General features: G+C 38.5%; 2 protein-coding genes across 6 annotated transcripts; both read left to right on the top strand.

Moving 5' to 3' along the window:
• The first annotated feature begins 424 nt into the window (after window positions 1-424).
• On the top strand, window positions 425-12783 carry LOC111336144 (uncharacterized). 5 transcript variants are annotated; one of them, XM_022942178.2, is made up of 14 exons: window positions 463-710; window positions 3031-3220; window positions 3575-3692; window positions 4980-5084; window positions 5461-5535; window positions 5690-5779; window positions 6623-6682; window positions 7397-7585; window positions 8013-8129; window positions 8308-8445; window positions 8853-8936; window positions 10248-10330; window positions 11600-11885; window positions 12284-12783. In XM_022942178.2, the coding sequence occupies exons 3-14, from the start codon at window positions 3656-3658 to the stop codon at window positions 12595-12597; spliced, it is 1578 nt and encodes a 525-aa protein (XP_022797913.1). In that variant the 5' UTR covers window positions 463-710; window positions 3031-3220; window positions 3575-3655; the 3' UTR covers window positions 12598-12783. The 5 variants fall into 5 exon arrangements, with proteins under 5 accessions (XP_088589000.1, XP_088589001.1, XP_022797913.1 ...); XM_088732874.1 differs by lacking the exon at window positions 3031-3220 and having other exon boundaries at window positions 425-509; XM_088732875.1 differs by lacking the exon at window positions 3031-3220 and having other exon boundaries at window positions 462-710; window positions 6626-6682.
• A 309-nt stretch (window positions 12784-13092) lies between these two features.
• On the top strand, window positions 13093-17226 carry LOC148724322 (uncharacterized). Its single transcript, XM_088732890.1, has 4 exons — window positions 13093-14495; window positions 14834-14920; window positions 15672-16412; window positions 17091-17226. Exons 2-3 carry the CDS (start codon window positions 14870-14872, stop codon window positions 16398-16400), a joined length of 780 nt encoding a protein of 259 aa, XP_088589016.1. The 5' UTR covers window positions 13093-14495; window positions 14834-14869; the 3' UTR covers window positions 16401-16412; window positions 17091-17226.
• The last annotated feature ends 654 nt before the right edge of the window (window positions 17227-17880 follow it).

Here is a 17880-nt window from a genome sequence, read left to right as displayed (position 1 = left end):
ACCTCTTGGACGCGTAATTTGTGACGAAGTTGTTTTTCGTGGCAAACCAGGCGTGTTACTTTTCCTCCAACTTTGATTTTTACTTTAAGCAAAGTTCGTATGCGTTTAAGGTGCGAGCCGTCAATGAAATTTCAATCGATTCCAAAAACGAGTAAAAATTGTTTTAGAAAAATTGTCCAGTAGGTGGGAGTTTCGAATGTGGCAGCTGTTAACCTTGTCTTCTCTTCAGATTTCCTTTTCCGACAGAAAAAAAGGCACGAAAAAATTTTTAAAAGGTTGTATCACAACGTAACCAGAAAATTGCTTGGTTACAAAAAAGTAGGGAACACTCGGACTGTAATATTAACCAACACAATTCGTTGAATAATTTATGACTTATGGCGTGGGAGGGGGGTTCTATTTATGTTAAGAGAAGCTGGGTTTAAATAAGTGATGGGTAAAAGCCTACGATTCGATTATGCAAATCAAACTACTTCCGCCTTTTAGTTAACTTGGAGGAAAAAATCGAGGCGAGTCCCATATTTTGGCACACTTCTCGCTCCACGAAAGCTTTTTGACCACGTTAACATTCGAACAGTGACCCTTTTCAAATTATCATTCCGTTAAATTTCCCGCTTAATACGATTCCATTCGTTAGCGAATGACTCGGTTAAACTATTATCACGAGGTATATTTTTTCTCGCCGACGCCGATCAAGATTATTTTCGCGGGTAAGTCATCGAGTCAAGTTGCTTGTGTAAAGTTTTTGATAAGACGTCGTAGCAGAACCCCTTAACTTTATGTGGGATTTGTTATTCGTCCTCGAAACTGTACAGCATTTAACTTTAAAGTGCACCTAAACCCAAAATTTTTTTCGCTTAACGAAATAAGCGTATTTTTTGGAGTATTTCTGTGTAAAAATGTTTTTATTTGCTCAAATCTTCAATTTTCTGTGCCCAGTCAAAATACGGAAAATCGGCCGCCATCTTGCCCCACGACCGAGTTTAAAGAGGAATGGCTCTAGCGGGTAATGTGACGTCAAATCGAGAACACGAAAGTCTGCATTTCACACATTTTCACTTGTTTGGGAAGGTTGTAGTCGATATTGTCCGAAAATATGCCGACTAAGTGTGTTGTAGAAGGATGTAGCAACGTGCGAAATTTGCAAGAGGGTATCGCGCTTCTTACATTCCTCATACAACACACCTAGTCGACACATTTCGGACAATACCGACGACAACCTTCCCAAACATGTGAAAGTGTGTGAAATGCAGACTTTCGTGTTCTCGATTTAACGTCACATTACCCGCTAGAGCCATTTCTCTTTAAACTCGGTCGTGGGGCAAGATGGCGGCCGATTTTCCGTATTTTGACTGGGCACAGAAAATTAAAGATTTGAGCAAAATAAAAAAAATTTTTGCCCGGAAATACTCCAAAAAATAAGCTTATTTCGTTAAGCGAAAAAAAGATTTTGAGTTTAGGTGCACTTTAAGTTCGATGTGTATTCACACTTTCAATTAAATCCAAGACGTTTTTCTAATTTCCCTGGTTGATGGATAGTTATCTCAGATCTTGCATAGTAATCTCCATTATTTTTTAATTTGCTTCCTGTATCAGTAAGTTGTCGCGGTCTCAATGCGATCTCACACCTTCTGGACAAAAAGTCGTCGAAATCGAAATTTGACCTGTTTTCTTTTAATAACGTCTTCCATAAATCTCAATGACCCCTTTGTCGTGGGTGTTTCGAAAATAAAAGAATGTGAGAGAAAACTGCTAGACGATTACGATCACTAGTCAAAGGTTCCTTGAAGCTATCTCATGGTAAAAATATCTAAAATGTTGTTATTCTGCTGTCGGCAAGTCAATCAACTCTTAGGTTTTCGTAATGCTGCAACCCCAACGCTTCGAGCTGGTCGCGTAGAGCTCTCGCCTTCGAATCGAAACAGTCTTTGTAACAGCAAACTTTAATCCTTACGAAATTGACCAACAGCATGCTAATCAGTTTTTTTAGTTTGGGAAAGTATTGTTCCTATTAGAATCCTACAGTAATCATGGGTCACGGACAGAGCGGCAAGAGCAGACAACTGCCTCAAGCACATATAAAAGCGTAAGGCTTTGTAACTCACTGTAGAGAGGTCCAAATTGACTGGACAAATGCCATCAACAAAACGAGCGACGGCCTCATTGCTTAAAAAAATCGTACTGAGCATTTCTTTTTTCTTTTTTTTTTGCGAGAGAAAGGAATTAACATATTCAGCGTCGCAAAATAGTCTGAAAGTGCATGAGGGTTATAGTAGGGAATTTCCGCTCGTCTTACGTTAAGAGGCTATTACCGCTGCTCTTCTTTGTGTATCGATAGACTCGTATTTGTGCCGCATGAGGCAGCCATAAACTAAGCATCTCGCGCTGGTAAATTTAAGACTAACTGAATGCCACATACATTATTTGGATTTGCGCATTTCGCATATTTGAGGCATCAAATTTGTGTTATTGAATTAGAGAAAATTTATCTCATATAAGAGAGGACATGCCCAGACCCAGGCACCTCCCCTTGATGTAACTCAAAATAAAGAAAATTTCATACTTATTAGCAATTAATTTATAATTAGCACTTGCCTTGTGTTTATTTATTTATTTATTTTTTTTTGAGAAGCAGTTTTAAGAAAGAGTACATAATTTTCAAAAACAAGCATAGTTTAATTTTGAGCACAATTAGGAACAAAATCGAGCCATGCTATAGTAGCATATTAAGATAGTTTTACAAGCATGATCTATAAGGGCGTGCTCCAGGCTTGGCTACCGTGAGCGATCGAAGAATATAACCTTTGATACTGTTTAAACAAAAAATAAAAGAGTTGAATTAAACTTTAATTTGTTAGTGGATAGTGCCAGTGTTGTCGTAAGTTTTAAAAAGTTTCCAAGGATTCAAAGAATTTACTGTTTGCTCAAATTTAGCGAATACGTGCTTTAAATTCTTATCTAAAACATTGTCAAAACTGCAGGTCATGACTGATACGCGAAACACTGATCAAAGTTTGTGTATCATTTTAGTGGATCAAGTACAAAGGCATGTCTGATTTTCTCTCAGCACTGGGAACGCTATTGACCCAATTTCAACTTTGGAGTCTGTGACTCAGAACCACACAAAAATCCAAACATTGGGAAGGGGTTGTGTACAACTTGCAAACACGCTATGTCTCCACCAGACTGCCGATCAAACAAAAGGAAATCGAGGAACAGAGTAAGCGAGATTTGTTAACTCGACATATCAATAAAGCTAAAACTTAAACGGTCTATGCTTTGCTTTCACTGAATTTCCTTTCTCCACTTTTAGCACGTCCATTATGGCTCGGGATATTTGGACCAAATGAGATCAGTCGAATATACCAGAAAGAGTCTTGTGTAGAGTCAGGCGACACTAAACGAGATACACTAGTGTTATGACAAAAAAAATCGTAAACAGAAACGAGCGGGTTAAAATTCATAACTGAATTATCCCGTGAGGATTATGGAAAGCAGACAGTAGTTATTGTAAATTAAACAAGAAAGATCTATAAATAAAACAACATTATTCCTCCGGTTATTTGCATTGTAGGAATAAAAACGAAGAAAGAACCGTGAACGCGGAGGACACATTCATTCACATTAGTAAATTAAAAACCAAAGTCATATAGAGATGCAGCATAGCAGCCAAGAATTTCCAGGCGATGAAGGTAAATGTTAGTCACTGACTGAGATTATTCAGTAAAAGTCTCAGAATCAACTGTCTACCAGTGATGTACATAGATGAAAGAATGATAATTGATTGAAGGCTTTGAGAAACGTTTTTCAAATTTCGGAGGCTCATTCACTTTACCATTCTGGTATAAACCTTGATCTAACGATTCTTGGCCTCTTCTGATAACTTTTGGAGAATATCTTATTTCTTAAAATATCTATGGTTTGTTAATCGCTTTCTTGACTTAATTTATCAGTCCTTTTATTGGTTTAATGATTGGTGGTTCTTTGATCGGTCAATCTGTGAGGCGGTTGGTTTGACCAGCTTGTTGACTGCGGTTGGTGGAGTAACAAGATAATTTGATTTTTTATCAGCTGAGTTGATAGCTCTACTGGTTTGCTGATTGGTTGTTGGAATAGCTGATAGGCCAGCTGATTGGCTGGCTACATAAAATGTTAGTCGGTCTGTCTGTTTGCTGAGAGATCGAATGGTTGGTTAGCTGGCTGGCTGGTGACTGGTTGATTGGGTAAATGGTTGGCTAGGTGCTGATTGGTCGGTTGAAATGTTAAGAGACTTGCTCTTTTGCCGGTTTACTGCTTGATTGGCTGAATGGTCGGTGCTTGCTAATTGGATGGTGTGTGATGGGTTGGTTGAGTGTTTGGCTTTCCAGATTGTTCCACTTGTTTAGTTAGCTGGAATGCTGATTGAGTCATGATTGGTGGAGAATGAGTACATTGTCTCAAAGCTGTCTGAACTTTCAGTCCACTCTTAAGAATCAAAAGAGTTCATAAGTATTAAGTGCTATAATTAAAGCCCTCTATAATCACTCTCTTATTCAAATAGTTTACAATCAATTGATCATTGTAATAGAGGTGAACAATGTCGAATAATCGGTCAATTTGATATATATCGCAGGCATCACTTTACAGTTTCAACGAAGTCTGAAGATGAAAACTTGTTTCAGCATAGTTACTCTGGCGTTCATCAGAGCAACTAAAAATCTCCATTTTACTGTAATGTTTCTCTTTCGCTAACATTTAGTTAACGCGGGCAGCCATCTTCAAGATTTCAAGATTAGGTCTTCAGAAATGCATTTAACCCGCGCGAGATGATTATAGAGTATAGACAATTCTGGAAAGATGTAACGAGATCTTCCTGAGTGTACTCATATACTTTTTCCACGCGCAGCACTCACAATGTTCATCAATTATTTGTTGAAATACGGTCATCACTCTTCAGTTTTTCTCTAATGATATTTTCATGATATTAATCTCCCTATCAGCCACAGATTATGAGTCGATTAAACAACGGATCCAACAGAAACCGGAAGCCCCAGTCCAGAGGCACTCCACAGAAGAACTCTTAGAGGAAATTAGTGAGCTCAAAGGTATAGCTATAATCATACATTGGCTGAATTATCATTTAGTAGACATTCGATCTTGTAAAATTTCTCATCGCGGTGTTGAAAGATATGTAGCTTTCCAGAAACAAGGGCAAGATTTGATTCATTATTGATAACGTTCTATCAATTGAGCATACAAGTCTTAAATGTATTGCCATAACTCTTATTCAAGCCTATTTCATAACAACTAATTCATTTCTGTTTTGAGTCATGTAAACATGCGCCGAATTTCAGGATTGTGCTAACGAGCGAGAGAGCGTATGTATACATTTCATTACTTTCAGCCCCGTTCGGGTTTTTGCAATCGAAAATGTATCCCTTGCACGGCTAATTATAATGAATCGAGCTTTTCCAACTTAAGCATCCATGCAGAGGGGACAAGAGGCACTTATGAAGGAGCTGGAAATCATTAGAAAAGAAATGAATGAACTTAAAGGTAAGGAGGCATTGAAAAGTGTAGGTTTTAGAACGCGTTTTCTTTAAATTGCAATGTTTACTGCGTGATTACCTGTCCGTTTAACTGGCTATAGACTTACAACTCTAAGCTTCTTACATTTAAAAGCTAATAGACTTTACTTTTCCTACTCAAGCATCTATGGAGGGGCAAAAGAAGTTACTGATTACCAAGAAGAAAACCTCCAGAGAAGCCAGTACACAGCTTACACCGGATAATAATAGAGGTACCAAAGGGTGAAGCTTCTTGTGAAAGTTCAAGAGAAAAGCCAGTAATGACAAATCCAAGTTAAAATTACACAGATTTAGGCTGAATGCATTGCCATAGACCTTAACTTAGTCATATCTGCTTTTTGTTGTGGTTTGTGATGTTTGTTTTATTCTCTACGGGAGAAACTGAATAGAATTCTAAGGAAATGAAAAACCGTATGCTAACCGGGGTGAGGATTAACCCATAAAAAATAATGAAGTTTGAATCCTGTTTTGGAGCAAATTACTTATAAGATGCTGACGGTAGCGATGATGGTGGGTCAAGGTGAAATGGATGAGCTTTGGCTGTGCTGGGCTTAATCATCGTCACGGATAAGGAAGTCCAATGATGTCAAACTGATCAATTTTCCTAAATGTGGTTGAACCTTTTTCAATTAAGTTTTGAAATAATAGTAGATTGCATTTTTTTCACTGCACTCTGTTTGTGGGTGAAACACAGAACTTCTACCATCTGAGCACTTGAAGCAGTTTGGACGTATTTTCTCTCACTGACAATCCATTGACACTTTGTGATATTTCTCTTTATTGACTATTGTGACTTTTTTGTTTTCAAGACTAAAGAAATTTATTTTCTCGCTACGGTTAAGACGCTATATTTAGAAGAAAATCTTGGACTGTTCTCTTTCGGCAGCAATCTGTTATCTAATTCGCCACACCAAAATGCCGCGTCGGAACTTATTGCAGTCTCAGACTGTCGTCCTACCCAGTAGTAATGGTAGTGTAACAGTTACATATGACTACATATTTTGTGCAGAATTTATTTTCCTTTCTGTTTTTCATTGCTGACATTGCCCTGAAAGAAGGTGATGAAAGGGAAGCATCGAGCCGACCAGTTGCCAAAAGGTTTTCAAGATTTAAAGGTACTGAAAATATGATAACCTTATATATTTGGGAACTAACCGTGATCATGGGTGAGCAATTACTACAAACCGATGTTCGAAATGAAGCAGAAATCCCGGCCAGTCAGCCTCTAAAATCAGCTGTGTTCTGATGAAAGACTACTTAAAACTAAGCAAATATGTTTTGATGAAGTTATTTATTTCCTATTTTTCCAGGCTCTTTGTTATGTAGCAAAGACGATCAAAAACGATGAGGCGCACTTAAAATCAACTCCCGCATTTTTCCCGCCCTTTCTTTTAGTTGTCTCCATTGATCAGAAAAATGAGGAATAATAACATGTAGTTTTATCCGCCTCCTGGTTAACTCAATTGGTAGAGCACCGGACTGTTGTGCGGGAGGTCGAGGGTTTAAGCCCCGGTCGGACCTACACTCAGGGTCTTAAAATAACTGAGCAGAATTGGCTACCTTTCTATAATATCATGAAATGGATAGATATTCTAGTCTTCTCGGATAGGGACGAATAAACCGTAGGCCCCGTCTCCAGCAGGGTTAGGGGTAGGAGACCTTAATTTCCCACGCACGAGATTACTGTGTGGTGGATGTCCTCCTCTGGGGTGGGAGGAGTGGGTTTACTGGGCCCGCAGTGATCGGGGCAAGCTGTTGCGGTGTCCCTGCCTGTCGGCGAATCTAATAAATTAAATTAAATTAAATTTTTTTCTCATTTTATCTTTAAGGTTTCTTTATCTCATCTAAGTCAATACGACTGGGAAAGAGAAAGCATTTATATACTGAAATATCGCCAAAAGAGCCTGGACTTAACAGAGAGGGTGAACCTTCATCATCTGAGGTTCACGGAGTTAGCTCACCTTCTGGAGAAAAAGTCACTTATAACATCTCACAGAAAGAGACCAGAATCAAAAAAGGTTAAATTTTCCCCAGTTAATTCTTTGCCAAAAAATCTTCGAGAATAGTTTGTGCAAAGGCTAGTTATACGCCCATTCATGACATCTGACTTTTTGTGACCACGCTTCACTAAATCCTTTTAATTTTATCAATGCACTGAGTAGCAAGTTCACAAGAACTGAACATAAAGGTATTACAATGCGGCTGTGCAGTAATCTTTACCACCGAGACCTACATTTTTCAGATCTTTTTATTTACATATTCTGGAGAGCTCCTTTAACTAGAAAAAAATCTTCAAGGCTAAATTCGCGCGGGGTCTTCATTTTTATTTGACAAGCACGAAGCATGCGATTGCAACATTTTCATAAGTTTTTTTGTAAAATTAAACATTGAATTACGAAACCTATGTCCTATCGACCTATTGTTAATTCTTTGTTGTTTCCTAAGGAATGATGTTAGGCGGTCCTTCTGGTGATGGCTATCAAGACTATGATCAAGAACATAACAAGATGACAGACAGACAGCATAGTTTAGAATGTGAAGGAGTGCAAGAGGGCAGTTCTGGTAAATGAAATTCTTTGCTTCCTTTATTTTAAGGAAATTTTCCTTGGGCGTGACGAACACTAGTGTTGAATGGTGTACGAAATGTCAACTTTGAAATTTTATATTTTCTTGGAAAAATTTCATTGAGTAATTAATCGGGCACGAAAGATATAAAAATGTTGTTGTGATGTTTCTGAAGGAGTGGTTCAAGTCACCGGTTCCCCTGGTAACCGAACCAGACGATGCCATTCTAAATCCGAAGCCATAACGGAGTATAGTGTGACGACAGATAGTTATCAAAGTTTATCGTATGACGGCGTATCACAGCACAATCCAGGTAACAAAAAATTATGATATGAAAACAATGTTTAAATAAGTTCCTAGGAGAGAATCTTAAGCATTCTATAGACTCGGTCGGATTCAGTTGCAATTGTTTCAGAGAAGCTGAAACTGATTGTTTGACCAGAATTTCAAATAAACTTCGGCAACACTTAATATTTTGATTGGGTTGCAGTCAGTTTAAGAAGTTATCGATATACTTCTGTAACTATTTTTGTGGCCGCCTGTCCATAATGGTGTTCAACCTCGAGCGGATGGCTAATGTTCCAATCCATCAATAACGTGCACAGTTGTTGAGGCCTACATTCTAAACACATCCGTTCGTTAGAGTCGTCAGTCACAAATATAACCCTGAAGGAAATCATGCACTTAAAAACTTAATAAAATCTCTTTAACGTTTTATAGGGTATTTCCTTAACTGTGGAAGTGCACATGGCACAGGAAACTCACGTACGTATTTTTCCAATCAAGTGAGGTGGTTGGAACATGGTAAGGTGAAAAACCGTGACAATAATAAATTGATTGAATGAAAAGCGTTCGTTGACGTCGCGAGAATTAAGAGAACCAATTTGAAAGTTATAATTTCTTTTAGAGTTTATGTGGCTTTCTGTGCTGCTTAGTTGTAGAGAAAAGCCACACACTGCCATACGTTACCAAGAATGATCAGGGAATTAAGGTATCTACGATTGGCAGATCAGGATGCGTCTTTTATTTTTCATTTCTCTCTACGTCACGGTGTTCCCGGATTCGTTTATCAACTCGTCCTCCTGTTTAGCCGAGGTATAACTTTTACCTAAGTTCAAGTTATACAGTAGATAGCATTGGAAAAGGTTAAGGTGACATGATCAGTGATCTTAAACACGAAGGCGCGCTATATAATGAAGTCTTCCCTGGGAAGACCTAGGCTCATTTGTCACTCACCGTTGACGTGTGCGGGTCAAATTTAAATGCTGGTAGACGAACAAAAGGAGCTAATGAGATATCTATTGTTTACTTCCACCAGCATGGTGGCATGAGGTAACGTGCGAGCCAGCTACTTCGATCTCAAAGTACCGCCACAAATAAAGACAGTTTCCCGGGAGAAAGGAAATACAAATCTCAAAAATTCTTGTATTGTGGTGAAGGCATAAAACAATTTTGAGGAATGCGCCCGCTGTTCACTGCTTTGGAGTAGCTGTAGCTCAAGCTGACTTGACTCTAAGAGTTCTACATCACACGACGGTTGATTGACAAATGGTCCAGTAGGACCTAAGGCTCCTTTTATAGCGCGCCTTCGTGTTTAAAGGATCGCTCGAGTTCCGATAGCTTCCCAACGGTATCAACGAAAAGACAAGTTTTTCAGAGTGTGCACACAATCATACAGTCGTTAAATCTAATATTAACCAAACCAAGAAATTTATTGACTGTAAAATCCTTAAACATCGATTCGAAAACGTTCTTCTTAAAAAACCTATTTCTGCCCGAACAGCCACACGGGACAAAGCCACCGCCAGGCAGTTCCCGGATGGTCACAACAACAGTCATCAATGTATAAGCGACCGTAGAGTTCACGTTTGGGGCCGTTGTATTGATTGAAAGCATAGGCGTATCTAGGTAGAATTATGGTACTAATGGTTACATCAGTACCATGCAACTTTTAAGTGCGTCCCCTGACTTGGGCTAAACAAGGGGACGCTCTCGACACTTTGAGACAAAACTTTACAGAATAACAGAGTAAAGAGAGTATAGTTTCTAATTTTGGTGTTATGTAATTAAGTAATTCTTCATACGTTAATCAGTAATATTTATTTTGTTTTGAAGAACCACGAAAAGAGCTATACCCTCTACGTTGGAAAAGTTACCCCCTACTTCGACGTAGCAAGGGAATTCTGGACCCATACAATGTATTGTCATAAGCATAAGCATAGTTGGATCACTGTACAAAATACATTAAAAAATTCTTTGGGCCGGATATATAAACAAAGTTTAGCCGTTGCTCAACAAAGCCGCGTTCTGAGCAATTTTCAATTTAGCCAAGCCTTTTATCTGAACATTTATTTTTGTGAACTGTGTCAACAACAACAACTCATTTCAATTGACATTCCCCTAATGGGGCTTGTTAGTGACAATGCGAGACAACTACATTAAAGAAGTTAAAAGAAGTAGTTTACAATTCAGTTAAAGGGAAGAATGCTATAAATACCAAAATATTTCAAATTAATTATGCACTGAACAAATACCAAGATATAATACCATACCATCATATCGTGCTATTTAAAAATTCGGTAATCAATTTATTTTTTAAGTAGAATTTCAAAGTGAAATTCAAAAGAGGGCGGAAAGCTATCAATGAAAGGACGATATTTAATTGAATCAACCCTTTTAAAGAGAATACCTGAGGCTCACTGTTTGCGTAAACCACGGTTTGGGTTAGACCTCGTTTTAATAGCCGGCCCAAAAGCCTCAGTTCACTAAAAGTCATGTTCTACTACCATTTTATCGTTCTCTCATACCAGGCTTGCTTTCATGACAACGATAAACAAATTTAAATCAATGACAAGGAGCCAAAATAAACAAGGAAACTAGCGACTCAAAAGATCTGTAGGGCACTATGGATGGAGCCATGAACAAATTTTCAAATTGACATACAAAACATTTTTATGCAAATATTGAAGTGAGGAATAGGCCTGAAGCGGGAATTACCAAAGAAAACAATACACGATTACGAAAGACAACACTAAGAAATAAAATGAGCTTAGTTAAAAAATAAAACAAACAAAATGCACAGACACAAACAAAAAAAAATACAATTTGTTAATCGTGTGTAAAAAAGCTGATGCAAAATGCTTGCAATAACTACTGACAACAAAAAAATTTGAACGCCCAGGGATACATTTCTCAGGTACGTAACTGGTTTTACCTTTAGAAATTTTGTGTCGTGACTGATAGGAGAGTCTCAATGGGGCGATGGCTATTATTAAATTTTGGCCAATATAGGCCTATAATGATTATAATTGTCTTTCTGTTGTAACTGAGGAAAAAAAAGATGATTTTAAGCGTAATGGTTAATTTTTACGGCTAACTGTTAAACTCACTGAGACTGTCGGATAGCCTTTACGGTCGGTACTTCAATCTCGGCTGCGTTCATTAAACAATAACAATTATTTCTGCAGAGCGAAATAAAGATCGAGCTACAACCAAAATCCCAAAAACAAGAGGAGGGCTCAGAAGTTATCTTTGAGTTCAAGGTTCGGGAGAAGGAGAAATTCTTTTATCAGTGGTTTAAAGATGGAGCCGAAATGCTGGGAAAGAGCGATGCCACGCTTATCCTTGGTCATGTTGAACTCCATCAATTTGGTTACTACAGATGCCGAGTTTGGTCTCAAGAAAATTTTGAAATCAACTGCGAGTCACAGCGGGCATGGCTGGATGTTGTCCCCAAAGTTCAGGAGGAACAACGTAAGAATCGTGTAAACCTAACTACGCTTAATCCTTTAAGAAAGATAGCCTGTACACTCTTTGTATTATTACAAATCCTCCCGAGAAAAAGATCGGATTAAAGCTGCCCAAAACTGGTCTTTTTAGCGACAAAATCACTGCTCTGCTCATGCAAACGTCCAGTTAAAAATTCACACACGGCACAACAACAACAACAACAACAACAGCAGCAACAATCTTTATTTTGTACTCACTCTTGCTCAGAAAAAGTTACAACAAAGAGAATATTAAAAAGTATAAGTTATAGTACTGGCTGCCTGGAATAACCATAGGGGCTAGCTGAGTCAGGCAGCTAGAACACTATCACACCAGACACACTATCACGTTTTTGTATCATCATTCTGTCTTTTACTTCTAAGGTCTCAAAATGCTTCGAGAGGTTGAAACTTTAACTTGCTATGAAATTGCATCCTGTCTTGATAAACCAGTCCAACGTGGCCTTGGCGGTTATAAGAAGGTGGCCGCTAGATTTGGTATGGACGAGAACATGATTGGAACACTTGGAACCAGGGACTCAGCTGGACAAGAAGTCATCGAGTTTTTGAAGGCAACTGTACCAGACCTATCAGTTTACACACTCTTTAAAGAATTAAAAGGGGACAAAATTAGACGATTTGATATCGCTAAGATCTTAGAGAACCATCTGAAAGTGAAAAGTGAAAGTGACGCTTAATTCAAACTATTAACGCCCACTATTAATTTTGAAAACAGTATTTATATCTTAAACACTGTTTTGAGTTTTTGGTTTCTTTGGGTGCATACATAAAATTTGTCTACATCCGACGTAGTGCGTTACGGCGCCTCTAACAGGTGCGTTTCAAGGACAATAGAAGCCTGGGAAATAAAAGTAATCACTTCATCCGACGTAGTGCAATAAAGCGTCTTTAACAGGTGCGTTTCAAGGACAATTTAAGTCTGGAAAATGAAAGTAATCACCCCATCCGACGAAGTGCATTAGGGCGTCTTTAACAGGTGCGTTTTAAGGACAATGTAAGTCTGGAAAATAAAAGTAATCACTCCATCCGACGTAGTGCATTAGGGCGTCTTTAACAGGTGGGTTTCAAGGACAATTTAAGTCTGGAAAATGAAAGTAATTACTCCATCCGACCTAGTGCGTTAGGGCGCCTTTAACAAGTGCGTTTCAAGGACAATATATGTCTGGAAAATGAAAGTAATCACTCCATCCGACCTAGCGCGTTAGGGCACCTTTAACAGGTGTGTTTCAAGGACGATATATGTCTGGAAAATGAAAGTAATCACTCCATCCGACCTAGCACGTTAAGGCACCTTTAACAGGTGTGTTTCAAGGACAATATATGTCTAGAAAATGAAAGTAATCACTCCATCAGCCAGTCAGAATATTTTTTAGGAGCCAGTGAGAACTCAGGGAAAATTGCTCTCTCACGAACCGTCTATAAGCGTGGAGCGTGGAGCGTGGAGCAACGCGCGCAAGCCAACTCAAGTCATGGTTGTTTTAGGTTTTGAATTTATTGGCTTAGAAAGTAGTTTCAGGCGTTAGTTTATAATAACCATTTTGAGCATCTTGCATTTTTTTAGCTTTGTTTCTCGTTCAGATACAATCTAATGCAATGAAACAATCTATCGTTGTGTTAATGTATCAAAGGCGGTGCTAGAAAAGTTTTAAGTTCTATATTTTAAATGTCCAAAAAGTTTCAACTTCAAATTCTCAAGAGTTGTTAAGAGGGATCCCCGCAACGGGGACGTTCAATAACCGCGGCGGTACACCGTCATTTCAAACATCAACAACAGAAGTGAAAAATACATCAACAATTGATTTAAGTTAATTTAGTGTGTCTCCCGGTTAGCTCAATGGATAGAGCACTGGACTGTTGGGCGGGAGGAGAAGAATATGCTACCTTTCTATAACAGCAAGAAATGGTTAGAAATTCTAGTCTTCTCGGATAGGGACGAATAAGTGGAGGTCCCGTCTCCAGTACCGAGCCGGTTTTTAAATAAGAAGTAGAAATGGAAACGCTTTTACATCTTATTTTGTATGCAAAACACAAAGACTTTGACGTCATGTGTCAAAAACTCAGTCAAGTGTAAAATGAGGCGAGTTAGAGCAAAAAATGATGCGATTTGTGAATAAATCACACGAATTAGAGCTAATTAGGTTACAGTGACCACCAGTGATTTCAAAATGGATGTAATAAATAAGTTGATTAAAAGTACCCTTAAGATCGAACGCCTCCGATAAATCTGCTCCAGTGGCGACACACTGTTCTGTGTTGTCCAAGTTCGGCTCTCAAGTCTTCATTCATTTTAAGGAGAGCCGTAACATAGAGTGACCCTTAAGGAAGTCAGATAATTAATCGATCGCTTAATGCTAATCATAGGAGCCCGCGCTTTCCCTTGCTGTGACGGTTTTAAAAGATGTGATGGGAAAGTGACGTTGTCATGGTAGTAAATTTGTTTCTATTTTAAGCACGGTTGTCCCTTTCACCCGTCTAGCTATGCTTTCACCACTAACTATGCTTTCACAAAAGACGTTTGAAAACTTAAGTGGTGTTTTCCAAGGTTAGAAGGCTGGTCGAATCTTTTATCACTCAGGTAATCCATTCCGTAATTTTGGAAAATTTTATGAAGGAATGGAATTGTGAATTTTAGCGTCGAGAATGCGTGATTTTAAGATTAATAGGCGTGCTTCGACAAATACTCCATCGGTTCTTTTACTATTTTCATCTGTTACTTGCGTTTAACTTGCTAAGTGCTACCATACTAAGTTGATCACGAACAATTCGTAATAATCATCTCTAACCATCAGTTGGCGTGTCGAGCCTTGTGGCTTCTGCGTGTCAATCAGCTGAGTAACGAAAGGTAATTGATTTGTTGCAATCAAATGTTGGGATCAAGACATGCTTCTTTTCGCTCTTCCTCTCTCTCTTTAGGAACCCAACTACACGAGGAACTATTTGAGAAAGGATATGCAAGCGACGTTATCGGTTTGCTTACTGATCGTCGGCGTTTGTTTGCAAGTTTGTAAAATTTAAATATTCTGCATGCCTAGCAGTTTAGTCTGGTAATTTAAGCGTGACCAGCTGGGTAATTAATCAACAGACACCTTAAGGTTTTTATTTTGTACGTTGAGCAAACGTATTCCAACAACCCTCGAGTTTCGAAACGTCACCTTACTAAAACTTTTTCTTTACTTCTTTTTAGACGTTTATGATATTGAACTGTTACACTTGGTTTATTCGAATGAAGTCTGTGAAAGCGGAAAATTACCGTTTGAATTGAAGAAGGAATTAAAGCACAGAACTTAAGGATGGTTGTGTTCAACTAGCTAGGGAGAGGCCTATCCCATCATATCTGTTAATACCAGACACGTTTGATGTAGTTTTACATCGCCTTGAGGTTATAATTGGGGCCAATTTGTTTCCTGAGCCCAGAAAGAAAATTCCCTTAGTCGATGATTTTTGTAATTTCCTTTGATCCTATCATACTTAAAGGGGGAATTAATTAATACAATTATTTTGAAACTCCTTGGGACACCCTGAAAGTAAATGTTATTAATATAGATGTATTATCAGGTTCTCGACTGAGGAGAGGTTCCGGAGCTCGATCTCCATCAAAAAAAGCTTGCATGCGGCCACAGAAGTATCTCTGAAAATTTTTTTTTTTGCTTCTTACCCAACAATGTTTGAATGCACTAAATTCTGGGTAATATTCAATGGTTTTTTAGTTTAAAACCCACAAAATTTGATCACTCTCCATTTACTCTATTAGGGAGATTTCTGTGGAAGTAATGAAATATGCAAGGAAAGGGAATACACTGTTAACAGTGCAGATGGAAACTTTGAAAGGTGTCAGCCTTGTGGAGTCTGCAGTGAGGGTTGGGGGCTACAACCAAAATGTGGAAGCGTTGTTATAAGCCCTGTGAAGGACACCTACTGCCAGCGTTGCCATAAAGGAACATACTCTGACAGTTATGACTCTTCTCCTTGTTATGTGTGTCAACAGTGTGCTAAACATGAGATTATAACAGCATCCTGCACAAGTGATGCAAATACCAAATGCAATGGAACTTGTGAACATGGTTATTACTACAATGCTAAGGATGGATCACATGCATGCCATGAGTGTTCTTATTGTTGTTCTGATGGAAAAAATGAGATACAAGCAGAATGTGTGAGACATGGCCTTGACAAAAGACATTGCAGTCAGCGAACAGATGTCAACTGTGGTCCCACTATAAAAACATCAATTAGCAGCAATACAGGAGGTTTAGGAAAATTTAAGCCAATTTTCATCCTTTATATCGTTATTGATGTACTTGTTGGTGTAATAATTTTACTTGTCGCAGTATTATGTTGGAGAAAAAGAAGAAATAATGGTCAAAATAACCTGCCAGGGGACACCAATACCAGTACTCAGCAGGGTAACCAGCATGAGACCCAACCAATGATTCATATAAGTGGAGGTGCAGACCCTCAGCATGGCAATGGTAATAATTGACAACTTCTTCACGTAAGAATTGTGTGTGTGAATTAGAGTAGAAGACCTTTATTCAAACAGGGAAATACCTTCAGAATGCATGGTATTCTGTTACCAAAAGGAGCCTTATAGTTAATTAAACTAGATACAATTATATAGAAATCTTAAAATACAGTAAAATATAATTATATAAGACTAACTAATTGCACCCTCAGACTACGAGTTTGTAGAAATATACAAATATAAAATTATAAAACTTATTCTTTTTTCCTAAAAAATTATTATAAAAAACTTTTCTTGGTGTTCTCAGTTCTTATTGCAGGGAAGTATATAAAATGGCTTCTTATTTAGTCAAAGTTATGTTGGGATACTAAAGATGTTAAGCTATCATTTCTGCTGTGTCCTAAATAATTCTTTAGTACCATCTCCTCAAAACGCTGATGGGCTTAGTGTGATCCATGAATGATGTATGGCCATCTTAGATGATGTGTGCAGTTTAGTTTGTTAAATTTTCACCTGTTCTATATCTCTCAAATCTTTCTACAAATGTGGGGTTCCTGTGCAACCTGATTCCTCCTTGAAGGGGATGAAAAGTTTCAAACAGCAGGCATTATGTTATATTGATAATGTTCAGCTGTAAGGCTTACCATTGATATATACTTAAACTAGAAGCCTGCATTTATTTAATGTGCCCAATGTTTTCCTTCACAGAAAGTGGAAATAACAATCAGTTAGCACAATCAGCTTCCAGTGGTGCTGCACTTTGCCCTGATTTCTCTAGATTGAATCCTGGTTATGCTTCATCCAATGCTGGAACATCTCATGGGACACCCAAAGGAACACCTCATGTGTCACCCAAAGGAACACCTCATGTGTCACCCAAAGGAACACCTCATGTGTCACCCAAAGGAACACTTGATTTATCAAGGCAGCAGGATGGTTCAGGTAACTTCATATTTTATACATTTAAACATATCCAACCTATGTTTCAAACTATGATACCCTGCTTTTGAATGTACTCTAAACACCCAATGCCATATTGCAGAGAACATTACTCTCTCCATAGGTGGCAGAGCAGGGGGAGCAGAGAGGGCTGTAGCCCCTCCTAAGCAAAAATTTGGGGGAGGGTGACACAGCCAAAGATCAAATCTCAAGCTCTTTTCACCGGTCCTTTAGTCAGCGTCACTCTTTTTTGAACCGGTCCGGCATGTGTTCGAGAAGCTTACCGATTGCAGCAATTCTCTATTGAATTAAACAGCGTGTCTAGGAAGTTAGACATGATTTGATTTAGCCTGTGGGCATCCAAAGCGAATGCTACGCTGAAAGATTTTAGTCTGTGCCGGAGTAAATGAAAATAAGTCACAAATTGACTACGGACATTCTCGAAAACTGTAAAGATTGCAAAGAGGTTCGCTTGTGCCAACGAATATTGGAAAATTTCAGTAGGGATATGCACATAGGTGGGAGAAAAATAAGCACCCTCCCACCCCCCCCCCTTCCC

Source organism: Stylophora pistillata, chromosome 9 (genome assembly GCF_964205215.1).
Source record: "Stylophora pistillata chromosome 9, jaStyPist1.2, whole genome shotgun sequence".
In the NCBI taxonomy this organism is placed as follows: Eukaryota; Metazoa; Cnidaria; class Anthozoa; order Scleractinia; family Pocilloporidae; genus Stylophora; species Stylophora pistillata.
Note: the sequence above shows the minus strand (reverse complement) of the source record. Positions and strands in the feature narration are given on the sequence as shown.

Bases quoted from the DNA above. Each gene is read 5' to 3' on its own strand.
- LOC111336144 (XM_088732874.1), top strand. From the start codon at position 3,656: ATGCAGCATAGCAGCCAAGAATTTCCAGGCGATGAAG. The intron at 6,683-7,396 runs GTACTGAAAATA...TTTATCTTTAAG, and splicing joins AAGGTTTTCAAGATTTAAAG to GTTTCTTTATCTCATCTAAG. The intron at 8,130-8,307 runs GTAAATGAAATT...ATGTTTCTGAAG, and splicing joins AGTGCAAGAGGGCAGTTCTG to GAGTGGTTCAAGTCACCGGT.
- LOC148724322 (XM_088732890.1), top strand. From the start codon at position 14,870: ATGCAAGCGACGTTATCGGTTTGCTTACTGATCGTCGGCGTTTGTTTG. The intron at 14,921-15,671 runs GTTTGTAAAATT...TTACTCTATTAG, and splicing joins TCGTCGGCGTTTGTTTGCAA to GGAGATTTCTGTGGAAGTAA.